This window comes from Elephas maximus, chromosome 6 (genome assembly GCF_024166365.1).
Source record: "Elephas maximus indicus isolate mEleMax1 chromosome 6, mEleMax1 primary haplotype, whole genome shotgun sequence".
NCBI lineage: Eukaryota > Metazoa > Chordata > Mammalia > Proboscidea > Elephantidae > Elephas > Elephas maximus.
Genome location: NC_064824.1, coordinates 143107343 through 143135033, shown reverse-complemented (window position 1 = coordinate 143135033; position 27691 = coordinate 143107343). Strand labels below are relative to the sequence as shown.

Below are 27691 nucleotides of genomic sequence, written 5' to 3'. Positions count from 1 at the left end.
CAGGGTCCCATCATGGCGGTATGTCCACTTGGTGAGAATCATGGATGCACACACTTAGGACTTGAGCATGTCCTTATTTGCGTAAACAATGCTAAGAACCTCAGAAGCACAGCAGCTGGCTGTGGACGTGTTGGTTGTGGTATTGGTCAAGCTCTTACTGTGTTCTGAGTGGTGTTCGCTGAGGCCTCACGCTGCCCAGCAGGGGCACGTGGTGGTCAGGGGCCATCTTCCTGGAGAGAGAGAGGGGCCTAGTGGGCACAGCTGTGCTGGAAGAGCCTCAGAATGAAGACTGACCACCTGCATTCAGCCGCGCTCCTGGCCACCTCCCAGTGACACCCCTGGTGAGGTGCTGCTTGGTCAGATGGTGCCTGGGCAGGAAGGTAGCAGGTATGCCAAGAGCGTTGGAAAAGCCACATTTTTTTGCCAGCTTGGCTCCGCTGCTAGGAATTGACCCCAGAGAAGTGCACAGAGGTGAGCACGCGTCTGTCAAGGGTGTTTATTCCAGCTCAGCTCAGTGCAAGGAGGCAGCACATGGGTCAGGCCATTTGGGCCAGGTCACAGCAGTGCCTCGCATGCGCCCAGCTTTGAAGATAATCGCACAACAGGAAAACCCTGCAAGAGGGTCACCCCACATTGCACACAGTGCCTTTCAGGCCTCTTGCTTTCACTCATCTTGATCCTGACCCTCTGTGTTTGGGGACCACTGGCTGCAGGCCTTGTGGTGGGGGGTGGTGCTGGGGGCAGTGGGAGGGCTGGAAAAGGGGGGAGAGCTCCTGAGAACTCGGGCCTAGAGGCACGTGGGTGGGCAGTGGCTGAGGGGAGAAGACTGGACAACTGGCCAGGGCCCTGAGGGAAAGGCAGGGTGGCCTGAGGGTGGGGTAGGTGCTCTGTGGTGGGTGACCCTGCCATCCCAATGTTGGGGGCAGAGGTCAGTCCAGGGCCGGGTGTGGGAGGTGAAGCCCCAAAGCTGCTGGCCTTGCTGGCTGTCGCAGAGGTGGGGGTAGCGCAGGGGCCTCCAGGCGCCAAGCAGTTTCCCATCCAGGCTCTGCACTTGATTTGCCAACTGGGTGAGGCGGGCAGAGCTTTGGCCAGAAAAAAGAGGCTGGTTCCTCAGGCTTCCCAGGAGCCCCAGCTGCTGCAGCGCATGACCTGGTGCAGCAGAGCCACCGCTGGGCACAGGCAGCCAGAGCTAGTCCCAGGGAGGGGGCCATGGGAGGGGTTGGGGTGCATGGAGCCGCATGAGGTCCAGGTGGCAGGGGAGTATGAGGAAGGAGGCCGCTGGTTTCGGGGCTCTGACGGGACAGCAGGGACATGCCAGGCAGCCCCCTACAAGCCCATGACTAGGACTTAGGAGGCAGGATGCTCGAGCAGAGGCACCAGGCCTCTGGGGACACTGAGCGAAGGGTGGAACCTGGCTTGTGTCTCCACAGCTGGGACCCCACCAGGCACCTGTGATCTGAGAAAGGGAGGGGCCGGCACCCTAGGCCTGTGGGCTCAGACGCGCCTCCGAGCCTAGGGGCCTATCGTCCTTAGCACCGTGTATCCCAAAGAGAGCCTGTGTGCAGGGAGGGGCAGGCACAGAAAGGGGTGGGTGATCAGGTTCTGGATTGAACCAAAAAAAGTAACACAACTAAAGGGGCTTGTCCCACCTTCCTGTGCTGCAGCAGTGGCCCCGCCTTGGAGCCAGCCTCCCAAGGGGTGAAGGGTAGAGATGACCGGGGTGCAGGAGAGACAGCAGGAGGAACTCGGGGGCTGGGGGCCTCACCTCATTCTCAGCCAGCGCCTGCTTGGCCAGGTAGTACTCGCGCTTCACCTTGATCTCCACGGACTCGGGTATGTCGGGCACCAGGAAGTCGAGGAGTCGGCCGATGGAAAACACCACGTGCTGGAAGAAGGCCAGGTGGTGAGAGGCCCCCACCCCGCCCACTCTAACCCAAATGTGGGGCCGCTGCAGCCTGGACCCTGGGCCCTGCTACCCAGGTAAGGGCTGGGTTGGAGCGCAGCACAGGGAGGGGCAGGGCCCAAGGCAGGAGCCCACGCCCACCTGTGTGCCCATGCAACTGAGTGCACCGACATCTGCACCCTGGCTGGGACAGCCTGGGAGGGTGAACTCCACTTTTCCGGAGGGGAGAGGAGGTACAGTGAGGAGCTGTGACCAAGGACAGAGCAGAAAGCACTGAGACCTCTCCTTTCCTTGTGCTGACCATGCCCCCATCCATACCTCCCAGTGGGGGAGCCACTGGAGGAAACAGCAGATGCCTTGGGGTACCTCAAACACAATGACAAAGGCCAGGCGGATGGCCAGAAGGTTCCAGTAGGTCCGGGAGTAGTGTCCGTCGTCATCCCTGAAGGCCCGGTACCTGCAGGAATCAGAGAACCCAGGTGGGACCCAGCACGAGGGTGGTCACAAGTGCCTCTGCAGTCAACCATTCTGAGCGTCCCTGCCCCAAGCCACACGCCTTCTGGGAAGACAGCCTTTTCCGTTCTTGAAACGGTACCAGTCCCTGCAGCCCGACAACAAGGATGCAGTCAGACCAGGTGGATGTGGTCCCTGCCCTCCTGGTGGAGGCGGGGAGGACAGACCTCAGACAGCAATGCAGACAGGTGGGAGTCAAGGTGGTACCGGTGCCTGGGAGATGGGGCATGGTGCCTCTAAGGGGCTGTGTTGTGTGCTAGAAGCGAGGGTAGGGTGGCCCCCAGGGCCTCGAAGGCCACAGTGGGCACTCTGTCTTTATCCTAAGGGGAATGGGAGCCCACTGACGGATTCTGAGAGAAAAGAAAGCTGGGAGAAGTGAGCTAGGTTTTTTCCTCAGGGGCATCTGTAAGGATTGAGAAAGCTGAGCACGACAGGCACAGCTTTGCTGTTACACTTTAAAGCCCGTCACTTGGATTGGGACCCTGAACGGCTACACTCTGGGGTAAAGATTTTAGACCTGCCTGCCCTTCAAGGCCAAGCCCAAATCATCCCAGTCCCTGAAAGTGGATGGAGATGATCTGGGTTTGCTCTGCCCCAACTACCTAATTAAAACAAAACAGCATTCTTCCTTAAGAAAGATAAGATTATTCTAGACCTCAAATCATTTTTAATTTCATAATCAAGGTCTGACACATAGTGGGGGGGGGTAAGATCAGGCACACGAGGAGACAAGAAAAGGTAACCAGAAACAGACCCACAGGGGATCCAAAATAGGGGTTTATCAGACAGACTTTAAAATACCATGTTTGAGGCCAGTTCTGGCTATGCTCTGGACAAAGTGCAAAAGTACCTGAGGACTCTGAAAAGTAAACACAAGCAGGTGGATTGTGGAGGGGTGCAGCCCATTTTTCCCCTTTTCTTTGAGGCTTTATCTTAAGGTCAGCCCCAGTCAGTGAGCAGCATGGTAGAACAATGATACAGATGGCTGCAACTCCGAGAAGTCCAGGAGAACTGGAAAAAGGGGCCCCTGAAGGCCAGAGCATATGGAGGAGTCCTGGGGAGGACAGTGCTGGGCCCCCTAGTTCTGCATAAAGTCCGCACCCCGAGGCTCACTCCTGACCTGCACATATTCAGGACACCAACAGCCAACACATCACAGGCTTAAGCTGAACTGGGATCGGCACCACTTCCCACGAAAGTGAGACAACTTGGAGGCTCTGGAGCCTCCCTCCATGCGAGTCAGTGCCCTTGGAAGCTAAGCAATCTACCTCCTTTACTGATGGCAGTTCACCAGAACAGGGCTCAGCTCTTGTCTGGAGGGCTACAGCTTTGCGACTGATTGACCATAAGATCCTGATGGAAGAAGGTAAGAGCAAATTGGCTTCAGGGGGGGAATTGCAAGCTGTGTTCTTGGCTGTTATGGAAGAACTGAGGGCCACCAAAATTCATGGTATGAGTTTACATCAGTCCATGGGCTACGGCCAATGGCCAGGAAAGTGGGTTACAGACAAATGGACCATTAAAAGCTCTCCAGTCTTAGGTCTTGCCCTATGGACATCCCTTTGGAAATTAAAGTAAGACACAATGTGCATTGAAAGAACCTTCTCCAGGGACCAGAAGGAGACTGGAACCACAAGTAAAGGCTTTAATGTACTCCCTACAAATAGCCATGAAAAGAATGGTCATGAAATGAGTGGTCATGGGGGAACCCAGGCCATGCAGCGCTGGACTGAACAAGGTCCTAGACTGTTAGCACAATAGGAGGCAACAATTGCAAAGCACAATCGGACATACCCCAGGGGCGAAGGGGTAGCATAGAGTTGGCACTGCCTGCATCATCCGGAGGGTCCAGATGGGTTAACTGGTATGAAAACACATCTGGGACCTGGTTTTGCATACCAGTCACGGAGGCCAGAGCTAATACAACTAACAGATTGTATCAGTTTGGACCACCAGATTACCTCCTCTGATAGACGGGCCCAATTCACAACACACGCTGTATCACACTGGCGAAGAGACCCACTTCAGCGGCCACATCATATTCCTTATCATCCCAGAGTAGTGGCTTCACAGAAAATCAGAACAGACCCAAAGCCTGCCGAAACGGTGAGAGGTACCAAAAGAGAAGCTTGACAACCACGTACAGAAAAAGTAACTCCAACCTTGTTCTGCTTCAGGTTTTCAAAAACACAGATGAGGAAACTCTTCCTAACTCGTTCTGTAGACTACCATGACTCCGAAATCAGAGACAGACACCACAAGAAAATACAGACCAAATATGCCTTATGAGTATAGATGCAAAAACCCTTAACAAAATACTAGCGAACCAAATCCAACAGCCTATTTAAAGGACTATACACCATGATCAAGTGGGATCTATCCCGGGAATGCAAAGGAGGTTCAACATTCGAAAGTCGATCAGTGTCACACACATCAACAGAACAGAGGAAAACAACCACGTGATCATCTCAGTCGACATGGAGAAGGCATCTGACAAAATCGAAATGCCCTTTCATGATAAAAGCACTCAACAAGTTAGAAATAGAAGGGAAATTCCTCAGCCTGATTAAGGGTATTTATGAAAAACCCACAGCTCACATCATCTCAACGGAGGGAGAATGAGAGCTTGCTGTTCAAGAGCAGGAACAAGGCAAGAAGGGCCGCTCTCACCACTGCTGTTGGGTCGTGCACTGCAAGCTCTCCTCGGAGCAGCTGAGCAAGAAAAGGAAATAGAGGGTGTTGAAATCAAGGAGGGAGAAGGAAAACTCTCTCTTTTCACAAACGATCCTATATAGAAAACCCCAGAGAATCCACAAGAAGCTACCAGAGCTAAGTGAAGTCAACAAAGTGGCAGGACGGTACAAGGCCAACAGCAAAAATCAGTCAGGTTTTTGTATGTCAGCAATGAGCAATCTGAAAAGGAAATGAAGGAAACAAGTCCCTTGACAGTAGCATTTAAAGAATACATTCGACCAAAGAAGTGAAAGACGTGTACATTAAAAAGGATAAAACATCACTGAAAGGAGCAAAGAAGAGCTAAGCAAATGGAAGGACATTCTGTGCTCATGGGTGGCAAGACAATGTTGCTAAAATGTCCCTAATACCTAAAAAAAAAAAAAAAAAAAAGCGACCTAAAAAGGGAAATAAGCCTATACCGTGAAAGGAATGGATTGTAATCACACCCCTTCACCCGGCGGTATTAGCCGATGTCGCAGAAGTCCTGCAGAGGGCCGGGGCCCTTCCCTGTCCTCGTCCCCCACTCCCCTCGGGCGGGCGCCTCCCGTGTCCCCCACGCGGGGCCTGACCGGCAGGTGCGGTTGTGCGCGGCGGCGAAGGCGGGCGGGGCGCGCGCCAGGGTGAAGTTGACGAAGCCGCGCAGGTCGCGGGCGCAGGTCCACTGGTAGTAGACGCGCGGCAGGAAGTCGGACGCGAAGGCCAGCAGGAAAGCCTGGGGGGGCGGGGCGGGCGCTGGGGGGTCGGTCCCGAAAGCCCCGTCCCGCGCCGCACCTCGGTGTCTCGTCTCCCTCGCCTCCACCCTGTCTCTCCGATTCTCCTGGCTCCCCCAGGAGGCCGCGTGAGCCCCACCTCCCTCTCCCCGACCATCCCTCCCTGGCCACCCCCGTTTAGGGCCCCTCTGGGTCCGGCTCACGTTGCTGATGACCGCCAGCTGGGTGATGGCCGCCAGGATGTGGAACCAGATGCCGATGTCCTGGGCGCGCTCGGCCACCGGGCGCCGGCGCTCGCAGACGAACTTGCGCGCGTCCAGGCGAATCTCCACCCAGTTGTTGAGCAGCGCGAAGAGCGGCGCCAGTGGGCAGGCGGCCACGAAGATGGTGACGAAGCCGAACTGCAGCACTGCAGGGCAGGAGCACCCGGGTCACCGCTGCGCCTGGCGTCGGCTGTCTGCACTAGCCGCCCCTGGCCACGAGGACCCTCTGATGGCCACAAACCCTTCGCAGGCACCCTTCCGGAGGCCCCGGGACATCCTTGCCTGTGCACATCTGCCCAGCTTCCCTGGCACCCACGCTGAGTCTCACTCAGCCCCTCTGCAACCCCTGCTTCCCTCTAAGCCCCTCCTCCTGCCCTTATTCATCCTGTAGCAAGGCGACACCTGTTGGGTCAGTAAAGAGTGTGGGCACTAAGGAAGTTTCTGGAGAAAATCAGCTGCAACCTTTTATCTTGGAGGTTCTCCCCCACCTGCTCTACCGAGTAGTCTGCTTCTCCCTTGCCACAGGAGGCTCTGGCCATGCTTTCTGGGGCGGTGGGGAGATTAGGCCACTTCAGGAGAGCCCCGTCAGCTGCCCCAATACTCCACAAAGCCTCTGCCCATAGCACCGTCCCCTCCCATCTTTGGCTGACTTTTCTGGGTGCCCCTGCCCCACCTGATCCATCCTTCCTTCCCGGTTCTGGGCAGGCCTGGCTCCAGCAGGACCCTCTGTCCCCATCCCCACCCCCAGAGGCCTAAAGGTTCAAGGCTGACCTCGACAGGGTCGTGGCACCCCTCCCTGCCCACCAGGCCGGCCATGGCCACTGACATGGCTCATACCCATTTCGAGGTACTCATCGAACAAGCCCTCGAAGGGCAGAAGCACATAGTCGGCCTCCCAGGGGGCCTGGTCAGCCTCTGCCGATGCCCCCGCCTTCCTCTTGGAATGGAGCCGGAACCTCTGCCACCAGCCTTGAAGCTTCCTGGAGGAGGACAGATGGGAGAACGTTCCCTGTTCTTCCAAGGGGGTCCTCGTGTCTGCTCCAATCAGGTGGGAAGATGGTCAGGGGTGGCCCAGGGTGGGTCTGGGCTCAGGAGGGCTCGGGGAGGGTCGAGGCTTTCACAGGATGGACTTCATGAGGGTCTGAATCCTCTCTGGGGTGTGGGGGCTCCCCTCTTCTGCCCTGCAGTGCCCTACAGACATCAGCTTTGCTCTCTTGCGCTTAGGGGTGGGTTCCTCAGGGGAAGGCAAAGAGGGGTGAGGGCTGCGTCAGGGTTGGGGGGCAGACACCATGGGAGCACATGCACAGGTGGGCTTCTTTAATGTCACTGTCCAGCCCCACGCCCTCTGGATACTCAGCTGCCCCCCATTTCCTCCTTCTAGTGCTGCCTTGGAGGCCGGGGGAACCGACGGGGGTGGGGAGAGGGGAGGTGGGGCCATCACCCAGCTGTGCGCCCAGGACCTCAGTCCCTCCAGCTAGAACAGGTCCAGGGCTGTGACTGTCTCCCAGCAAGCTCCACAGCATGGGTGAGGGCATCACAGAGCCCATGGCGGGGGGGTGAGGGGGTGGCTGGGAGGGCAGGGGACTCACGGGACAAGGATCTCCTGCACATTATTGATGATCTGCTTGCCCACCATGATGACCAGGAGCTCCTGTGCCAGCTCGATGAGGCAGCCCCCAGTTGCACACTGCAGCAGCAGGGCTTCCGGTCAGCTTGAGGGGGGACCAGCCCTTGTATCCACCGACCTCCATGTCCTCCCCCCTTCAGAAGGGCCTTGGGCTCCTTGAGGACTGCAGAGACCCCCCACTTGCTCTGAGCCCCCAGTCTAGCCGACTGACCATGCATGCAAACGGCCACAGGGGCACTGCTGTGTGTGCCTCATGGACCACTTGTCGTTGGCGACCCCCATGGGGTCACGTGGGGCTTCTCTAGGCTCCAGCTCTGGAGAGTAACCGAGATACAGGCCCTACCATCAGCACTCGACTCTGGTCCAGCCCAAGCCAGTGAGAGGTGGCCTGGGGCTCTTAGCCAGAGTCCTAGGAAAGCAGCTGGGCCCAGGGCGCTGAGCTGGAGGGTGTGGGCATGCACTGAGGGTGTTAGGGAGAACCCAACAGAAAACATGGCAGTGCTGGGGGAGGCGGTGCAACGTTGTTCAAGCACCTGGATCTAGCCACACCTGAAGCCCCTAAGTCCTGAACTCTGCACATGAGCCAATCAAGCCCCCCTTCTTGCTTAAGTTTGAGTTGGGAAATTTTCCTGGTAACTGAAAGCTGCATGCTCCATACGGTTGCAGTCACACCCATGAGATTGAGCCCCACAGCACTCATCCCTGGCTCTGTGGTCCTGGAAGTCCCTCCCTCGTCAAGTTGGGTCGTGGCCCAGCCCTGTGGAAAGCTTCTGTCCTCCCACCTCCTCAGCAGAAAGGAGACCTTCTAGGTGAGGTGCTGCTGGAGCGTCACCATGTTCCTTGGCCCAGCCCAGAGGCCCCTTCCAATGGTTCCAGACACACCCGCCGCAGGCCCTCCACCTGGGTGAGGTGTGTGCTACCTTGTCTCGGGCCACCCCACAGGATAGAGCTCAGGGCCCACAGGCTGACTCCTCCTGAAGGCCCCCTAGGTGTCTGCTGCCCACTCCCTGCTTTCCTGCCCACATCCACTAGTCTCTGTCTCGGGGTTGGCCCTGAAATACAACAGGTGCTTCCTCCTCCCCCAAACCCTCTGCACTTTCTGAAAACACGGCCTCATCCCCGGCTTTTACAGTCGTGAGGTCAAGACAAGCGCAGCCCTCTGGTGCTGATGGGGTTGGAGACAGCAGGGGGATCGAGCCCTGGGAGAGACACCGGCCTCAGGGCCTCTGCCCTCCCGGCTGAGCGCCCCAGGGGCTGGTGGTTTGTCACAATGGCACAGACTCATCCATGTTAATGTGGGGAAAGGTGTAGACGGCTGTTCCCAGTGGGGGTCTGGGGGCAGAGTGGCGACGTGGCCGAGGTCCCAGTGGACAGCTGGGAGGCTGGCATCTGGCTTTGTGGGGTGGGGGGTATAGGGAGACCCTTACAGTCTGTGTGTGTGTCGGATTCGTTCTGGGCACACTCACCTCCTCGTTGCGGACCCCAAACAAGGTGTGGTAGTTGCCTGGGTAACCCACAAACCTGCAGTGAAATCAGGGTCCCGCAGTCACCAAGTAGGGGGACTCCACTGGGTCTCCTTCCTGCAGCCCACCCACCCTTCCCTGGACCTGGGGCAACCTGGCAGGTGGGAACCACGTGCTCCGCCTGGAATCCAGGCTGGGAGACAGTCCAAAGTCGGCGTCTGCTTTCCCCAGGTGGACTGGGAGGAGGCGGCCAGTACGGCCCATCCCCCCTCCCCGGCCTTGTGTCCCCTCCCTCTCCCAGTCCCTGGACCCCAGGTGAGAGGAAGAGGTGGCACAGACCTGCCCTTGAAGAAGGCAATGTAGATGGGCGAGGAGTAGAAGTTGACAAATTGGAAGATGAACACTTTGAGGGTGAAGGCATCCTCGAACTTGGTCTGCGTCCGGTGCATCTCTGCACACAAAGAACTGGCTCAGGCCCATCCCACTGCAGAAGCAAGGGAGGGCGTGGCCAGGGAGTTGGGGGCCAAGGGGCGGGGCCACAGGGGTCAGGGAGGGCGGGCTGCAGGGAGGGCAGGGCCACAGGGGCCCCACATGTATACACACGTGCATACATACATACACACACATATGGCGTAGTGGTTAAAAGCTATGCTGCTAACCAAAAGGTCAGCGGTTGGAATTTACCAGGCGCTCCTTGAAAACTATGGGGCTGTTCTATGCTGTCCCCTAGGGCCACTATGAGTCAGAATGGACTTGACGGCAACGGGTTTTTTTTTTTTTTTATATGCACACATACACATATAAAAAAACACACACACAAATATGTACACATACATATATATACACACACGTACACATTTTTTCACCACACCAAAGACTCTGCTTCTAGGGATGGCTGGCATCTGTGTCTCTCCCAACCCCACAGCACCTTCCTACAGAATCAAAGCCTCTTTTCAAATTTACAGTCCCTGGTCAGGATGGATGACCCTGTCAGCAAGGTAAGCACGGGCTGACTTGTGCTTACTTACTAATCTGTAGTGCACACTTTCACATGGGTTTCTCCAGATCTTTCATGCTTAACTTGTTTATTGGGTAATCCGCCTGTGCGTAAACATACATACACATATATACAACATGCACAAATATATGCGCACGCGGGCACACACACACACACAAATATCACAGAGAGCCAAACCCCAGCCTGCAGCCCCCGAGCAAACGTGTGCCCGGCTAGGGGCTGTTTGGGGCCACATTGGGGCTGTTGGTAGGCCCTCTGGGGAAGGGTCATCCACTTAGGAGTGACGGTCGAGTCCATCCGGTTGGGGGCCCAGCTCACCCCAGCGCGTCAGGACGTGGGCCAGGCCCACGTAGAGCTTGGAAAGAATAAGGATGAAGACGAGGTTCACCACGGAGCCCGTCAGGCTGGCGATGCGCGATGCCTGGTGGGAGACGGCCTGGTCAGCACAGGGCCAGCACGTGGTCAGCGTCCCCACCTTGCCCGGTAGGAGCAGGACCTCACCCAGGCTGCTAGGAGGGTGTTGTCCGACCTGGACACCAGGATGGCCATGATGGCTCGGTACAGGATGATAGACACGAGGCACATGACCACCACTGCCACCTGTAGGGCACGGGACGCAGGATACAGGGGTGCTGGATGTGGCCACTGGCCCCCCCAGCCCTCCATGTCCACCAGCCTCAGTGCTTCCTCCTCCAGTAAGCCTCCCTGCTCCCCTCTTCAGCCTCGCCCGTGACCCCAGGCTGTGGTCTGCCCCCTCTGTGTGGGTCATCAGGCAGAGGTGGGGTTGGGCAGAGACTGCCTTTACAATTGCGGGATGGGGGGATGACTTTGGTGCATCAAGGGAGTTCATCATGGCTTTGTTCTCGATAGTTTGTGTTGCTGAACACCACCCCCCCCCCCGCCCCCTGAAGTTCACTGGCCCTAAACTGGGAACTCCTGCTGCTTCAGAGGGGAGGGGGCTCCTATAGGAAGCCTCTTGGCCACCACTCCAGCCACCCTCCCAGGCTGAGGCAGGAATGGTGGCTCTGAGGCTGGGGTTGTCCTTGCTCTCTGTCTTTGGGTCCCCAGGCAATCTCCGAGGGGAAACCTCCCAGAGCCCCCTGACCCCACAGCCCAGCCCCTTCTGGCCCCCTGCCACCCAGCACCCAGGGCCTTTCAGGGGCAGTGAGGTCTCGGAGTCCTGAGGGCAGGGGCGGAGGGCAGCAGGTACCATCATCAGGACTACCACAGAGCCAGCCAGCATGCGGCTTGCGCGGCTCCCCGCGGGGAAGTAGGGCTCCTCCTCGCCAGTGATGGGGTTCACGGACGTTGTGGGGGCTGCAGCGGCAAACTGGGGCCGGGGCCTCTCCTGCAAGGGAGTGGGTCTCAGCAGGGCCCCAGGAGGGCCAAGCAGCGTATGCACCCTGCTGTCCTCACCTCCATGTCCTCGTAGTCCGAGCAGCCCCAGCGGTAGGCCAGCGTGGCACTCTTGCGTTTCCAGTACTCCAGCAGCAGCACCGCCCAGAGTGCCATGAAGAGGCTGAAGAAGACGGTGCCCCCGTGGTCGAAGAGCCGGCCAGCCTGCGGGGGCGGAGAGAGTGCCCGGGCTTCCTGCCCACCCCTCCTCCCCTCCCTCTGAGCTGTGCCTTCAGGACATGTTCCGGGGTGCTGGTGGATGTGGGGTGCTGGGTCCAGTGGGTGGGGTGTGGCGGCTGCTGTTCACACGGAAAACCTCCAAACCGCAGGCTGGGCCTATGCGTGGGCAGGGAGTCTTGCCCCCGGGGTCTCCCACTGGGGCCCTTAAGTGGGGAGTTCTGCCTGTACCCCGAGAGCTTCGGGGTTACCTGTCTCAGGCAGGCTGAGGGAATCCCTGTACCCTCGGGAAGCCCGAACTAGAAGGTCAGGTGGTGGGGGAGCTGCACGCTGATCTTGGTTAGTTATACACAGTAAAGATGGCAACAGTAAGTGCTGAAATGCCACGTGCAGGCCTGCAGGAGCGCTGGGAGGCAGTGCCAGTCTTGGCCCCAGGCACAGGGGAGGGAGAGGAGGCCCCGCATTTAGAGGGTGACCCAGAGGGGGTCAGGAACAGAACCCGAGGCATGCCGCCCGCCCTGCCCCACCCTGGCTCCCCCCGACCCCCACCCCTCTTACCTGGACCAGGGCACAGGCACTGGAGAGCAGCCAGAAGGGGCAGTCTGAGCACAGAGGGCACATCAGGAAGCTGTCGGTGCTGCCGCACAGCTCCTGCCTGCAGAAGGGGGGCTGCAGAGCTGGGGGAGCTCTCCCACCCCCGGCCAGCCCCGGCTCTGCCCGCTCCCCCCACTGCTGCCTTTGCCAGGCCTAAGTCTCATGAAAAAATAGTTGTTTAAAAATGAATGCAAAGGTGAAAAGGTGAGGGGTTGCCGGGGTTGGGGGGCAGTGGATGGACAAGGGAAGCACAGGTCCTTTTCAGGGCAGTGACACTGTTTTGTATGTAATGGGGGACACGTGGCATGACTTATTTATCCAAACCCACAGGACGGTACAAGGTGAACCCTCATATGAACGAGGGACTTCATTGTAACACACGTACCACACGAATGCAACATGTTAGCAATAGGGGAAGCTGCAGGGGCAAGACCTATGAGCTCCCGTACTTTCTCTGCAACTTTTCTGTAAACCTAAAACTGCTCTAAAAAATAGACTCCATTTTTAAAAACACGCAGTGACTAGTTTTGAGGTAACATTCTGAAATTTCCACTCCCTAACAAAGTAGAATCCAAACCCAAACACTAATTCACTGTAAGAAAATTAAACAAGGTGGTAAGAAACGAGGGGAGAAATGAAGGAACTTGGGGCAGGCAGGCCTCCCAGAAGCCACCTGCAGCCATATTTGGGAAGCATGTCTGCTTTGGTCTGACCCTAACCCAGGGCCAGTGGCACGTATTCATGGGGACCCTTTGAGAGGAGGGTGCCCAGGGGCCCACGGAGCGGCCCTCCCTCTTTTACACCCAGGAGGAGTCCTAGAGAGAAGAGGGCTCCGTGGGAATTTCAGGAACCTCCAGTCACCCATCCTTGTGGTGCCGATGGGGTGGGGGGCGAGGGCGGGCAGTATCAGCCCAGGGCACACTTGCCCACCTGTGTCAGCCTCTGGGACACCCTCAAGGGCAGGGACATGTGTCCACTCACCCCCATCCCCACCTCTGTGCACAGGCCTGGCTCTGGGGGTCCCTCCACCACCAGGAGACACAGGACAAGGCCTGGGTTGAGGGCACTCACGTGGGTGTGTCTGAGAATACCATGAAACAGCCCACCAGGATCACCAGTGTGCCCACCACAGCTGCCGGCAGGAGCCAACCTGTGTAGAACCCTGCAGGGGGCTAAGGTCAGTGTCAGGGACCCAGGTGGGGAGAGAAGGTCAGGGGTCAGTGTCAGGGAGCCAGGTGGGGGGAATGCTGGGGTCAGCCAGCAACCTGGTGGGGGGGGTGCAGGAGGTTGGTGTCAGTGGCTCAGTAGGATGTTCTAGGGGGGCACACGTGCTGTGTTTGTGGAAGAGAAAGGATGGAAAAGGAGGTCTGGAGCACAGAACAGGAGCGGGTGGAATGGGGCGGGAGGGAGCCGAAAGCAGAGATGGAAGGAGTCAGAGGGCAGGGGGGGACCTGAAGGACCTGCCCGTGGTTGCCCAGGAGGCGGCCTCTCTTGGAGCAGGGGGGCAGGTAGATGGTGGGCAAGTTCTGGGGGGGCTTCACGGGACCATTTGGTGGGCCAGGACTGGACAGCAGGAGGAGGGACTGGGGACCCACACAGCAGCAAGTGCTCGGTGACAGTGTCACAGCCGCAGGAAAGGGTCATGAAGGTGGGCTGGGGAGGGGCTGCAGCAGGGTGGAGTGGCACTGGACCATGGGGCAGGCCTCCTTCGAGAGGACCATGCCTGGGGCGGGGTCGTGCCGAGGGCAGACTCACCTAGCCAGGCGAAGTAGAGTGCCACCTTCTCCCCGAAGTACCTGCACACGTGGTCTAGAGGCTGGTACTTGTTCCACTTGCCCCAGCGGGCCCAGTGCCGGCAGAGGACCTGGCGCTGGTTGAGGGCCTGGGGCTGTGGCCCCTCAGGGGGTGGCATGAAGGGGCCCTGGGGACAAGGGGGTGGTCAGGGCAGGGGCTCTACAGGGCTCTTACTGGGACTCATATGGACCACCTGGGCACCCTGTGGACACGTGGGGCTGTGGGGATCAAGGCTCAGAGGAGAGAGGCCAGCCCATGGTCACCCCGACTCAGGCTGGCTGACACGGGGCAGAATCTAGCGCAGCCCACCCCCCACATCCACGGGAGAAGGGCTGTCTCAGCGCTCTGTCCACCTCCACCGGGTGTGGGTTTTGTTAGTGCTTACCCTACCCTGCTGGCCACCAAGTCCATCAGCCAACACCCAGGCAGCCTCCCCTCCTCACGGGCGCTGCACTAGGTGCAGGGGCCCAGGGGGCCAGTCACATGCCCGCCCTGCAGCACACAGGGCAAGGCCCCACTGACCCCGTCCCCTGGGGTAGAAAGCAGGACCCAGGGGGTCCTCCTCACCCAGGGACACACTCCCATGCCCAGGCACGAGCTCCAGCCTCCACAGCACTCCCCCCAGGACTCACATCATGGAGGGGGAAGGCCGCCCGGAAGACCCCCTCTGCCAGCAGCTGGTCAGTCCCAAACAGGCCCTTCTTCTCGTGGCCATACGGTGTTTTGGCCAGGATTTCAAACAGCTGTGTGTGGGGTGGGGGGACAGCCCCGGTCACTGTCGTGTGATGGTAGGCAGGGGCAGATGGCAGTGAGGGTGCTAATGGCGAGGATGGCAAGCCCATCGCAGCTGGGGCCCAGCTCCTCCTGGGGCCCAGCTCCTCCTGGGGCCCAGCTCCTCCTGGGGCCCAGCTCTTCCTGGGGTCTCCTCCCTCCACAAACCCTCTGGGCAGTGACAGTCACTGCTCCACATTACAAGCAGAGAAGCTGAGACTGTCACACAGGTCATCAGAGTTACGGCAGAACCTGCCCCGGCCCCTGGTGCTCACAGCACCTCCAGGCAGGAGTGCACGCCACCACATTCCAGGGTCAGTCCCTGTCAGGAGTGGACACCCTCTGGCCGGGCCACCCACGGGGCGGCAAATGTCCTTGGTGGCTTCAGTGGCCAGTAGAGGGGGGCAGGGGCTCCCTGGCAGGCCTGCCCTGGCTACTTCTTGACCACAGACAGCGGAACACCCCTGGACAGGGTGCCTGACCTGTGTCAGGTGACCCTGGCTCTGTCCCCACCAGGGATGCTGCAGCTGCAGGGGTCTGCAGCTCCTTCCTCACCTGCCAGTGGGGCCCACCCCGACCAGGTCTAGGGGTTCGCTGTCCTTGGCTGTCTGTCCCACAAGTCTATCCACCCAATAGCTAGGCTCTGGGGTATCTGGAGGTTCCACTGGGCAGCTTCGGCATGTCCGCCACACCGTCCCCCCATCCTGGCCATCTCCCCTCTGTGCAGTGTGGTGAGGGGCAGCCTCTGAGAGTGGGGTCTTCATTTCTGTGGGCCTCAGCCCCCAGCCCTGAGGCTGTAGCCCCGTGATCACTCATGACACTTCCTGCTCCATGGAGGCCTCTGCTTCCAACTCTGGGGCAGGAAGACTGCTCAGAGGGGGCTCAGGGCTCAGGGCTCAGTGCTCAGGGTTCAGAGAGGGTTCAGGGCTCAGGCTTAGGTTTCAGGGTTCAGAGAGGGCTCAGGACTCAGGGTTCAAGACTCAGGGCTCAGGGTTCAGGGTTCAGAGAGGGCTCAGGGTTCAGGGCTCAAGGCTCAGGGCTCAGGGCTAAGGCTCAGGGCTCAGGGTTCAGGGTTCAGGGTTCAGGGCTCAGAGTTTAGGACTCAGGGCCTGCACCAGGGCCCCCACTCACAATCTGGTGTCTCTTGGTGCTGGTGAAGAAAGTGTCCTGGTTGTCACTTCCGAGGAACCTGCGGCAGGTGAGAGCGCTGAACTCTGGTTCACAGGCATGCATGGGGCTCGCACATGCAGGATCATATGCACACGCACGTGCACACAAATGTGGGAGTACATGCGCACAGGAGTTGCATACCTGGGAACAAGCACGCATGGAGCACATGCACACGGGAGCACATGCACCAGGGAGCACATGACAGGCCCACAGACCTGCACACACATGCTCATGCATGCCTTCAGACCCCCCGCCCTGACGCCTGGTGATGTAACTGATGGCTGACTTGTCATTTCCTCCCCAGATGCCACAGAAATCCTTGCACCTACCCCTCCAACACCTCTCTTGTTCTGTTGTACGTAGGGTCGCTATGAGTCGGAACCGACTAGACTGCATCTAACAGCAACGCCCCTCCAGCAGGGAGGAGAAAAGTGGAGCCACATGCCCTTCCTTGCGCTGCCCTGGAGCTCCAGCACAGGACCACACTGGCTGGGGACAGCTGATGGTGGTGGTGGCCGTGAGGACCCACGATAGAGCAGAGGGCCCTCGCTGGGATGCCAGAATCCGGGGGGCACCGTGGGTGGGGGCAAAGAGATGGAGGTGGAATTTCCACCTCAAGGTAGGCCGTGAGACCATGTGGGGGGGTCTTTAGTGCCGGTCACCAGCACCAGCCCTTGCAGTGTGGACTCAGGGAAGGAGGGCTTCCCACCCTGCGTCTGTGTGTGGCCACGTGACCAGCTTTGTCCAGTGTGCGTGGACGTGGCTCAAATCACTTCCAGGGAGAAGCTCCTGGAGCTGCGTGGACTGACCACACCGTGTCCTGCACCTTTGGTCATGGTGGCTGTGACAAGGGAGCCACTGTGCATGTGGCCTCAGAGACTGTGATGACAGGGACCCTGACCCGCAGGAGATGGACCTTGTGGTGTCCAGCACTGAGATGGGGGTGTTTGCAACCTAACCAACACACTCTGACTGTTGCAGGGGCTTCTAGAAATGGCCAGCCAGTACAAGAGCTGGCCCACCTGAGTTCATGCTTCCTGGTGAAAAACCCCAGGAAAGGTGAGGGCTTCAGGGAAGTTGGGTATTGCTCACACACTCATTGCTTCTTTCTTTCATGTACGCATTCACCCCAGTGCTTCTGTCCAGAAAGGGCACTGTCCAAGGCCTGCCAGTGGCCTGGGGGCCACCCTTACCTGGGCAGCTTGCTCACTTTGAACTGGCAGGAGTAGTACTCTGGGGGCACATTGGGCACCTCCTCCTGCAGGATGTTGGGGATGCCCAGGGCTGCCAGCAGGCCTGCTGACCAGTTGGAGGCCTGATTGGGCAACTCCTGCAAGGAAACACCACTAGGCAGGGTGGGGGCGGGGGTTGTGCACATTCAAAAACTGGGCAGCAGGCGAAAGGGCCCTGACTCCCTGCCCAGCTTGGACCTGCTGCGGGAGTGTTGGGAGCAGGCAAGCCCCTTCCCCTAGTGGCCTCAGGCTCTGGGGGCTGCTCAGCTGTAGATTCTGGGACTGAGGCCCCTCCATGCAGGAAGACACAGAGGAGGAGCCACTTGGTCCAGCCCCCTGCCAGGGTAGTCAAAGTCAGCCACATGGGGGTGACAGAGATGCCCAGAGGTTCTAGGAGCCACTCCCTCCAGGCATATTTCCAGCCAGGCCAAGCAGCCCCACACTGACTGCCCCAGGGCAGTGCCAGGCCCTCAGCAGGGGTCTGCGGGGTCTGGGCCCCAAGTGGACCAGGTGGCCAGCCTAAGCCTGTCCAGCACACACTGTGAGCCCCACCCAGCTCGCCTCAGTGGGAGGATGTGATCGAGAGCCCTCCTGGTTGTTGGCATTGGCAGCTGCTCCCAGTAACAGTCACTTGGGCTTGGGACTTTGAGACCCTCCTCTGCTCTGTGTATCCCCAGGTACCTGCAGGGGCAGCTTCAGGCGCAGGTCTTCCGCATAGTAGCAAAGCACAGCCCAGGGCGCACTGAGGAGAATGTAGTGCACCGCCATGTCCTGGTCCTGGACATCATGCTGTGGGGACGAAGGGGCTGTGTGAGAGCTTGAGGGAGTGCATGTGTGCATGTGGTATGCATGCGAATGCGTGCATGTGTGTGGGGTGAATGCACATGTATGTGAACGCACGTGTGTAGACATGTGGCAGGCACTTCTGGAGCCATGGGGGTGGGCTGGCCTGGGGACTTTCAGTTCCATGGACAAATCTTCCTACTGAGCACGTGACTGTTTTACAAAGACCTTTCTTTAACCCACACGTTAACTCTCACACTAACAGATCACCACGTGTCACAAGCTATTAACGCTTCATTTAAAATGCTGTCCTCTCTATTTTGGTGGGAAATGGAGAGAAAGTCCTCCTTGCATGGCTTGCCCACACACAGCTTCTACTCTCTGCTTCCAGACAAGAGGTGCTGTCTATCCGAGCCGCTGCAGACGGGGTGAGAGGCAGCATGGGGGAAGGGCACGCCTCCTGTGGTCAGTGGTTCCCAGCCACAGGGAACTCAGTGAGGGGCATTGCATAGCATAGAGCAGGGTATCAGGGCTCTGGATGCCACACCCTGAGGAGGGGTCTGAGGTCACTGAGCAGAGGCAGGGACCAGGGCTCTGCCCACAACTGATCCCATGTACCTGGTCCACATGCAGCCCGGCTGCCTGGAGGTTATCCAGAAAGTTCTGGCGCCATGCCCTGTGAATGTCTGTTTTGTCTCTGGTGGAGCTGTCCTGCTGCCGACTCAGCCTCAGGTCTTCCTCCCAAACAAGGACGAAGTCTGTTGAGAGCCGACAGGGACAGAGGCAAGGAGGACAGGCTAACGTGGGGTGCCCGGCCCAGGGAAGGGCTGTGCGTCTCAGCAGGGACACTCAGATTCTCGTGGGGAGTTGGAGTCCAGTGCTTGGATGCTCTGTTCCTCCCATGCATCCAACTTTATGGTTTGTAAATTATATATAATAAAGCTATTGAAAAATACTATTGATTATTTAAAGCAACAATAACAGCAATGTTGCTTGGGATTTATAAAATACCTAGAAGTAATGTGTGACATCAATAGGAAGAAAAAGTGGGAGGGGTAAGTGGAGTCAAAGTATTGTAAGTTTATTTTGTAATTTGTAACGCGATAGAAGTACAATTTTAAGGTAGATTGGAATAAGTTGTAATTTTGTAATTTGGCGAGTAACCATGAAAAGAATGACACAAAAGGTATAATGATAAAGTAACACAGTAGATAAATTGAATAATGAAAAAAATATTTGATCAATACAAGAGAAGGCAGGGAAGGAGAAATATACAAATGAAGAATAGATGGGATAAATAGAAAAAAACAGCAAGATGGTTGTCTTAAACACAACTATATTGGTAATTACACTAAGTGTAAATGAACTAAACACTTTGATTAAAATGTAAAGATTGTCGGGCTGGATGATAAAAAAGAAGACCCAATTATAAGCTGTGTACAAGAAATACATATATATTTTTTTAAGTTTGATTTGAAAAATTGTGGTAAAAATGCTCAGCAAACCAAAAAAATTGAGATTCTCCTTAATCTGATTAAAAAAACACAGAAAACCCCTCCATGTATACATATATATGTATATGTATGTGTGTGTGTACAAAAAAATTTTTTTTTGTGTGTGTGTGTATATATACGTATATATATATATATATATATATATATATATATATATATATATATATATATATACGGAGCCCTGGTGGTGCAGTGAAGTGTTTGGCTGGTAACCAAAAGGCCAGGAGTTCAAATCCACCAGCTGCTCTTTGGAAACTCTGTGGGGCAATTCTACCATGTCCTATAGGGTTGCTATGAGTCGGAATCAACTCAATGGCAATGGGTTTGGTTTTGGTTTACATATATATGTATATATAAAATAAAATCAGAAGACTTTGAAAGAAAAAAAACTGTTATTTGTGAGCAACATGATAGTGTTGATAGAGCATAAAAAATAATCTACATGCTATTTGAATTAAGTGAGTTTAGGCAAGGTCATTATATACAATCTCAATAGTAAAAAAACTCAAATTATTTCAAAATAGTTGTGACAAATAGAAAATGAAAAAAATTTAAAGCAGTAACATTTACAATACCATTTAAAAATCCACTACCTAGGAATACATCTACTAAAAGAGGAGAAAGATCTCCTTGAAAACAACAAAGCTTTGACCAGAGAAAGTAAAACACATCTAAATAAATGGAGCAATATACCATCTTCATGGATAGAAAGACTCGATAGTATAAATATATCAGGCATACCCTACCCCTTTTCAAACAAGACAGAACAAACAAAACCTAATAAAAATGTTAAATATCAGATAAAATAGACTTTAAGACAAAAAGCATTGTTATAGGTAGAGGCACAATTTTCTAGGAAGATGTAATAATTGTAAACTTTTATGTGAAACTACTAAGCAAGTAACTGTTGTTTGTTTCTAATACAACATAGTTAAAAAAATATGCAAAGTTTGTAAATGAAGGAACCACAAGGAGAAACTGACAATTGCACCATTATGGAAGAAGACTGTAAGGTACTTGTGCCAGTAATTGAAAGACATGAAAAGACAAAAAATAACAAGGATGGATGGATGGAAAGATTTGAACAAAGCTGTAAGACCGATCCAGTGGAAACGTAGAGAGCCCTGAACCCAGCAATTCTAAGCACATGTGTAAAACTGGACCATAAAGCAAGATGACTATTTTCAAAAAGTATCATGGAAACCCCCCCCCCTTTGCACAAATGCAGTTAAATTAGAAATTAGTTTTAAAAAGAACTAAAAAAAAAAAAATTGTGTATTTGGAACTAAAAATTATACTTTTAAACATTTTATGGCTCATGGAGAAATTATAAAGAGTTATAAAGAAATAGAAAATATTTAGAATTAAATAATGAAAATGTCAAAATTTGTGTGAAAATTTGAGGGAAATTTATTGCCTCAATTCCAGTATCAGAAAGGGAGACTGAAAATTAATAAGCTAAGCATCAAACTAAAAAACATCAGCATCAGCTCGAGATTAACAAAATAAACCTAAAGAGGTGAGCAGGGAGGAACCCCCAAACAGAGCAGAAAGCACCGAGATAGCAGGCAATGCTTGTGGGGGGCGTGCTCATCGTGGGTCTGGGTCCTGATCTCAGCCCAGGTTATCAGAGTGAGTGACACTATCCCAGGAGACAGGTGGCCCTACAACTCTTGAAAAATAGGGAATTTGGGATTGGTCCTAAACTGCCAATTGGCAGGGGGGTAGAGGTGTGGGAAGAGGGGGGAGTCGGGGAAACTGTCACAGGCAGAGAGCAGAGAATTGGCTCCAGGAATCTTCTAGAAAGTCTGCAGCCTGCAGCGGTGGGAGTTGCTGCCCACTGCTGCCAGGGACTGGCCTACAGACTTGCGCACGTGAGCCTGAGGGACACCGGGGGTCAAGGGTGCTTGCAGTGCAGAGGCGCCAGAGGGAAATCCAGGTGCAGGGACCTGATTAGCTAGAGGACAGCATCTGTCCGTCTGTCCATCTGTCTGTGTGTGAGGTCTTTTACTGCAGGAAAGGGGCCCGGCCCTCAGTCCCGCCCACTTGGACAGGCCCACGCCTTCCTCATTCAGTTGTTTATTCATCCATTCATCCATCAACAATCCCATCCTCAGAGAGCTTGCATTTTAGAGGAGGAAATAGACAGAAATCAAATAAGCAAGTATGTATGGAACATGTTAGGTGGTGGAGAGGGAGCGGTGGGGGCACACGAGGGTGAACCTCCCACTCCTGCAGTCCCCCAGGGTGGGTTTGCTCACCATGAGGCCCCAAGCCTGCCCCCAGCACAGCACTTGGCAGGAAACTGTCCCCACCCCCATGGCCAACACAGGTGGGGCTGACAGGTGTGGGAGGGGCTCACCGATCCTGGGCTTGGCTGGGCTCCCTACCCTGCAGGCGTCCGCTGGGGGTCCACTAAGCTGGAAGGGAAGGAGGAGATGTTGGCCTCTGACTGTGAGGACCACCCCCACTGCCCCAGCCACATCCCGCCACCCAGGGTCACAGAGGAAAACGTGGGCAGGGGAGCAGGGGGGCTCCCAGGGTCCAGGGGCTGCGGGCAGGCAGCCAGAGGGCCAGGGCCCTCCATCCTACCTACAGACCTCCAGGAACCTCTGAGTGCCCGGCCTGGGTGGGGGGCAAAGGCCTGGAGCCTAGCCATGAGCCAGGGGTGCTCACCCTTGGGGACTTCAGGGACCCCGCCCCACCCGGCTACCCTGTCTGTGTGCGTCTTACTTCAGATACACCTGCCGCGTGCAAGGCTGTGCTCCCATAGGACTCCCCTTTCTCTGCCCCGGGGACCACGTCGATCAGAACAGCGCTGTCCTCCTCCCGGGCCCGACGCCGCAGCATCCCGCTCCTGCCTCAAGCAGACCAGGGCGCCCGAGGGCAGAGGGACATGTGAGACTGGACCTTGTGCCCCCCAGCCTCCCCTGAGCGTCTCCAAAGCCCCCGAGGGCTGAGGGACGTGTGAGATCTGGCCTTGTGCCCCAGAGCCCCACCCCCAGTATCTCCAAGGCTCTGAGAGCTGTTTCCCAGGTAAGAGGGTGCCAAGCCCACAGCCCTGGGGTCAGGCCTGCGAGTGTGGGAGATCCCCAGACAGGAGCAAACGGAGGCGATGGGCACCGGGAGGCCTGGCCCCACAGCTTGTTCATCTGTCTGTCAGTTCCCCGAGGCCGTCCACTCCTCTAGCTTTTGTGGGATGGGGGACCTGGTTGGGCCAGAGGGGCCCCTTTGTACCACAGACCCCCTGCTTGCTCACCTGTGGTGGGCAGCACCTCCAGGGCCACTTGCCTGTGCTGTCCTGCCTGCGGGTCTCACACTAGGACCCCAGGACAGGATGGTGAGGGGGTGGCACATCTGGGACACCCTGGGTCCTCACAGAGGGCTGGTCTGGCCATGCAGACCCTGCGTCCCAGTCCCCTGAGCCTCTCCCTTCAGGCCTTTTTGTCTCTCTGTGAGGACAGTGCCACCGTTTCAGGAAACAGGCTGGCAAAGTGCAGCAAGGGGTAGACGGAGGTGGTGCAGAACCAGGTGGCCCTGTGGGGACACCAGAGCCGCAGTAATGGAGGGGTGCAGGCAGAGGAGCCAGTGGAGGACAGAGGTGGACAGTGCGTCTAGTCTCGTCCTTGTTTCGGATAAACTGAGGCCCAGGGAGCAGAGACTCAAGCCCAGACCTGGTGACTGGAGCCAGGGTGCAGCATCCTGTTGGGTCTTCAGTGTGGGTCTGAGGATGCCCTGGGAGAGTCCTCCAGGCTGTAAGTGGGGTGCAGCCCTTGCACTGCTGAACACCCCTGGAGGTGAGTAGGTAGGCCAGACCCCAGAGCCCTGCAGAGGGGCCTGGGACAGAGGGGCCAGGACAGGGGGCCCAGGAGAGAGGACCTAGGACGGGGGTCCTGGGACAGGGGGCTGGGACAGAGGGGCCGGGACAGGGGGGCTAGGATGCTGGCCTGGGACAGAGGACCTGGGGACGGGGCTGCTGAGACAGAGGGGCTGGGACAGAGGGCCTGGGAAACAGGGGCCGGGACAGGGGGGCTTGAATGGGGGGGCTAAGACAGAGGGGTACATGCAATGGCCTGGAGCTGTCCTCCTTCACTGGAAGGTGGGGAAACTGAGGCCCCCCCTCGCACCTGTCCAAAGTCCCACTGGCCACCCGTCCCTGGTCAGAGCAGGCTCCTGGCAGCTGGGTGGACCTGGAGCTGTGCAGAGCCCACAACCACCACCCACAGCTTAGGGCACGTGGACCAGGAGCCCGATCCCACCTGTCTCCTATGGTCCACGCGCTGTAGAATGGGTTCCTACCTGGCACAGCGGCTTCCGGAAGCAGCCTCAGAGGTCATAGCTGGCCACCCAGCCCCAGCTTGGTCTAGCTGCAGAGTCTGGCCAGCTGGGGTGGAGTCTGTGGCCTGGTGCACCCGCCTGGCCCCATCCAGCACCCTGCCCCGGTGGGCGGACTGCTGGCAAAGGCTGGTACAGGCAGGAGGGGGCTGGCACGACTGGCTGGCTGTGGGGCGAGGTCTCCCCAATCCTGGAACAGGATCTGCCTTTGTTTGAGAAGGGGGTGTGGGGCCTCGTCTCCACAAACACAGGCAGCCCATTTCCCTAGAGCCTTTCACACAGGCACCATGCAAATGCTGCCAGGAGCCAGCTGACAGCCCGGCTGGGAGGTGGAGACACCTCGTTTGTTTAGTGATTTCAGTGCTGCATCAGCTGGGGCTGCGTGGATTGTCACTGTGTCACTGACGCCCCTCACCAGGCAGGTCTGCAGCCTCATTTACACAGGGACACTGGGGCACCCCGAGGTTAAGCAGGTGGTGGGGGCGGGTGGATGCTCTGAGGGTGGGTGCTCTGGGGGTGGGTGGGTGTCACCTGGGGTGGGTGGGTGCTCTGAGGGTGGGTGGTCTGGGGGTGGGTGGGTGCTCCCGGGGGTGGGCAGGTGTCACCCAGGGTGGACTGGTGCTCTGGGGATGGGTGGGTGCTCTGGGGACAGGTGGGTGTCAGCCAGGGTATGTGGGTGCTCTGGGGTTGGGCAGGTGTCACCCAAGGTGGGCGGGTACTCTGGGGGTGGGCAGGTGCTCTGGGGGTGGGCGGGTGTCACCCAGGGTGGGTGGGTGCTCTGGGGTGTGGGAGGATGTTCCCAGCAGTAGGTGGGTATCAGCCAGGGCCCAGGGATATCAGGAGACCTGGGGTGCAGGTCAGCCCTGCTCTTTCCTGCGGGTGACCTCGGGGCAGGTCATATGGGTCTCAGAGCCCCATCTGTGAGAGGGGCTGCAGCCCTGCTGACCACAGGAGTGGGGCCCGGTGGGTAACTATGGAGGGCGGGGAGCCCTCCCTGGGAGCCCACTCATACACACCAGGGCTCATGGCCCTGCCTTGCAGGTGGCTCATGCCCCGCCCACTGACCCCCCCCCCACCCAGCCCACCTGGATGGAGCCCTTCCTGGCCCCAGGCCCTTCCCACAGCCCCAGCACTCAGGCCCTCCTGGGGAGCCCTGCTCTTGTCTCGGGCTGTGCTGGACAGTGGGCGGAACCCTTGCACCAGGAGCCTAGCCTGAGGGTCTGCACGGCAAGATCTTGTCAGGGCTCAGACCCTGAGATTACGGTCCCTGACCAAGGACGGGCTGAGGAAGTGTCCCTGGAAACCAGGAGGAGCTGGGGGAGGTGAAATGGAGGATGCCAAGACAGGGTATGACCTGGGGGACACTAGGTGGGGTATGACCTGGGGAATGGGGGGGTGACACGAGGTGAGTAACCTGGGGGACAAGGTGGGGGACACCAGGTGAGCTGATATAGGGGACAGGGTGGGGAGACAACAGGTGGGGTGTGACCTGGTAGGGCAGGGGGGATGCCAGGTGAGGTGTGACCTGGGGGACAGGCAGGGGGGATGCCAGGTGGGGTGACCTGGGGGACAGGGTGAAGGGGATGCCAGGTGGGGTGACCTGGGAGGGCAAGGTGGGGGGCTGCCAGATGGGGTGTGGCCTAGGAGACAGGGTGGGGGGACACAAGGTGGAGTGACCTGGGGGACAGGGCAGGGGGGATGCCAGGTGGGGTGTGACCCCCAGCAACATCTCACCAAGGGAGACATTGGCCTGATCCAGTGGGGCCTCCAGAGGGTGAGGCACAAATCAGACCCCGGAGTTGATGCTCCTCGAAGCTCTTGCTCTGGCCAGTCCCTGGCAAAGAGCCCTCCCGGGGAGACGCCGCCTCCCCGGGGCCCGGCTCTGGCCCAGGGCTGTCCCCTGAGGAAGTACAGCTTCACAGGTGCTGAGGCAAACACCACCACAGCTGGAGCCGGAGGCGGAGCGGGCCAGCACACACAAACGCCTGAAAGGACACTCCCTGGGGGGATGGTTTTCAATTTTCACTTGATACAATTCTTGATGGTTGGATATTTTTTCAAGTTGCATTACTTTTGTAGTTGAAAATTAAGAAAGGAGAACACGCTTCTCATCGCACTGGTGTCTCCTCAGGCTGCAGGTGCTGGAAGGGCCAGGCCTGCGGCTGCTGAGCCAACATAGCTCGGCCCTAACTTTTCCATCCACTCGTGTAACATTTAGAAATGCATTGCTGGAAGTAGAAAACAAAACAGACCAACAAAAACGCCATCCAACAACTGAGGTTTAAGCAAAAGCAGCCTTTTTTCTCTCATCCCAAGTGGCGGGGGGGGGTGGAGGGTGGGGACACCTGGGTTGGTGTGGTGGCTCTGAGGAGTCAGTCTTTGCAATCCTCCAGCCTCTGTCTCACGGTGGCAAGTCAGCTGCTGCAGGCCCAGCCATCAAGTCCACACAGGAGGTGGCAGGAAAGGAAGCGCACCTTGCCACCTTGCCGGCTGCACCTCCCCTTTCCTCAGGAAAGCAGGTGTCGCTGGCTGGCTATGAGTCTCCAGGCCTTCTGGCCACAGGGCAATCTGGAAGGGGACCAGGTCTGTCCGTGCTGATTGGTTTGGACCAACGGTGGCCCATCCCTGGGGAAAGGCACGTGTCTGCTCTGTGGGGACCCTCTGGATTTGTCTGCAGCTCTGCCCGCAGCCAGTCCCAGCGTGGGCTATCTTCTTGTCAAGGGAAGCCCCTTCGACCCCCAAGGGCCTGACCTGTGCCACCCTTGCTCCCAGCCCAGTCTCTGCCCCACCCCCACCTCCAAGCTCTCCTGCCAAGGGCTCTGGCTTACGGGGTGGGGGTTCCATGCCTCCTTTGCCCCCTCACAGCAGCTCTACTGACTATGCACCACGTGGCCACCAAGGGTCCTCCTTATGCTCCTGAGCAGCCTGGGCTCCCCCCTTTACTCCGTCCCTCCCCACCCTTTTCCTCTCTCCCCTGCCCCCACCCCCTAGGCTGTGGCTTCTCAAATTGGCCCCTCTCCCCAGTCCCCCGCCCCCACCTCTCATGACTGCAGACCCAGGACTCTCTGGGGGCCCCCCCCAGGTGTGCAGCTGAGGGCCCCATCAGGGACATCTGTGTCTTCACCCCTCCTCCTGCCCTCTCAGTCCTGATCTTCTGGTGCCCACATCCCTGCATGCCTGTTCTGGAGTGTCTGTCCCCCCTAGTGGCTATGGGGGCCTCACAGTGTACAGTCCCCCCTGGTGGCTATGCGGGACTCAAGGTGTGCTATCTTTCCTGGCCATGTGCTGTCCTTCCCGGTGGCTATGGGGGCCTCACTGTGTGCTGTCCTTCCTGATGGCTATGGGGGCCTCACCGTGTGCTGTCCTTCCTGGTGGCTATGGGGGCCTCAGTGCTGTCCCGCTGGTGGCTATGCGGGACTCACGGTGTGCTGTCCTTCCTGGCCATGTGCTGTCCTTCCCGGTGGCTATGGGGGCCTCACGGTGTGCTGCCCTTCCTGGCCGTGTGCTGTCCTTCCCGGCAGCTATGGGGGCCTCACGGTGTGCTGTCCTTTCCGGTGGCTATGGGGGCCTCATGGTGTGCTGTCCTTCCTGGCTGTATCCTATCACGGCCACCCCGGAAGGCCACGCGTCCTGCCAACTCAGGTGCAGCCCCTCTCCACAGGGTCTCTGGCTCTGCCCGTCTCCCCTGCGGGG

General features: G+C 57.5%; 1 protein-coding gene across 1 annotated transcript; it reads right to left on the bottom strand.

Annotated features, from left to right (window-relative positions):
* Positions 1 to 493: 493 nt before the first annotated feature.
* Positions 494 to 23989, bottom strand: ANO7 (anoctamin 7). The gene is made up of 24 exons (XM_049888717.1): positions 23963 to 23989; positions 22406 to 22520; positions 22026 to 22083; positions 18768 to 18907; positions 18048 to 18155; positions 17328 to 17464; positions 16096 to 16153; positions 14826 to 14936; positions 14155 to 14320; positions 13471 to 13561; positions 12364 to 12460; positions 11650 to 11793; positions 11444 to 11581; positions 10735 to 10833; positions 10552 to 10654; positions 9555 to 9666; positions 9219 to 9273; positions 7715 to 7812; positions 6963 to 7105; positions 6066 to 6271; positions 5722 to 5864; positions 2270 to 2360; positions 1766 to 1885; positions 494 to 1555 (listed from the first exon to the last, which is right to left on the bottom strand). Exons 2-24 carry the CDS (start codon positions 22511 to 22513, stop codon positions 1481 to 1483), a joined length of 2601 nt encoding a protein of 866 aa, XP_049744674.1. The 5' UTR covers positions 22514 to 22520; positions 23963 to 23989; the 3' UTR covers positions 494 to 1480.
* Between the last annotated feature and the right edge of the window lie 3702 nt (positions 23990 to 27691).

Coding starts and splice junctions, on each gene's coding strand:
- ANO7 (XM_049888717.1), bottom strand. CDS start 22,513: ATGCTGCGGCGTCGGGCCCGGGAGGAGGACAGCGCTGTTCTGATCGAC. Junction 9,667..10,551: donor CCACGTCCTGACGCGCTGGG/GTGAGCTGGGCC, acceptor CTTTGTGTGCAG/AGATGCACCGGACGCAGACC. Junction 1,886..2,269: donor CCTTTGTCATTGTGTTTGAG/GTACCCCAAGGC, acceptor GCCTTCTTCCAG/CACGTGGTGTTTTCCATCGG.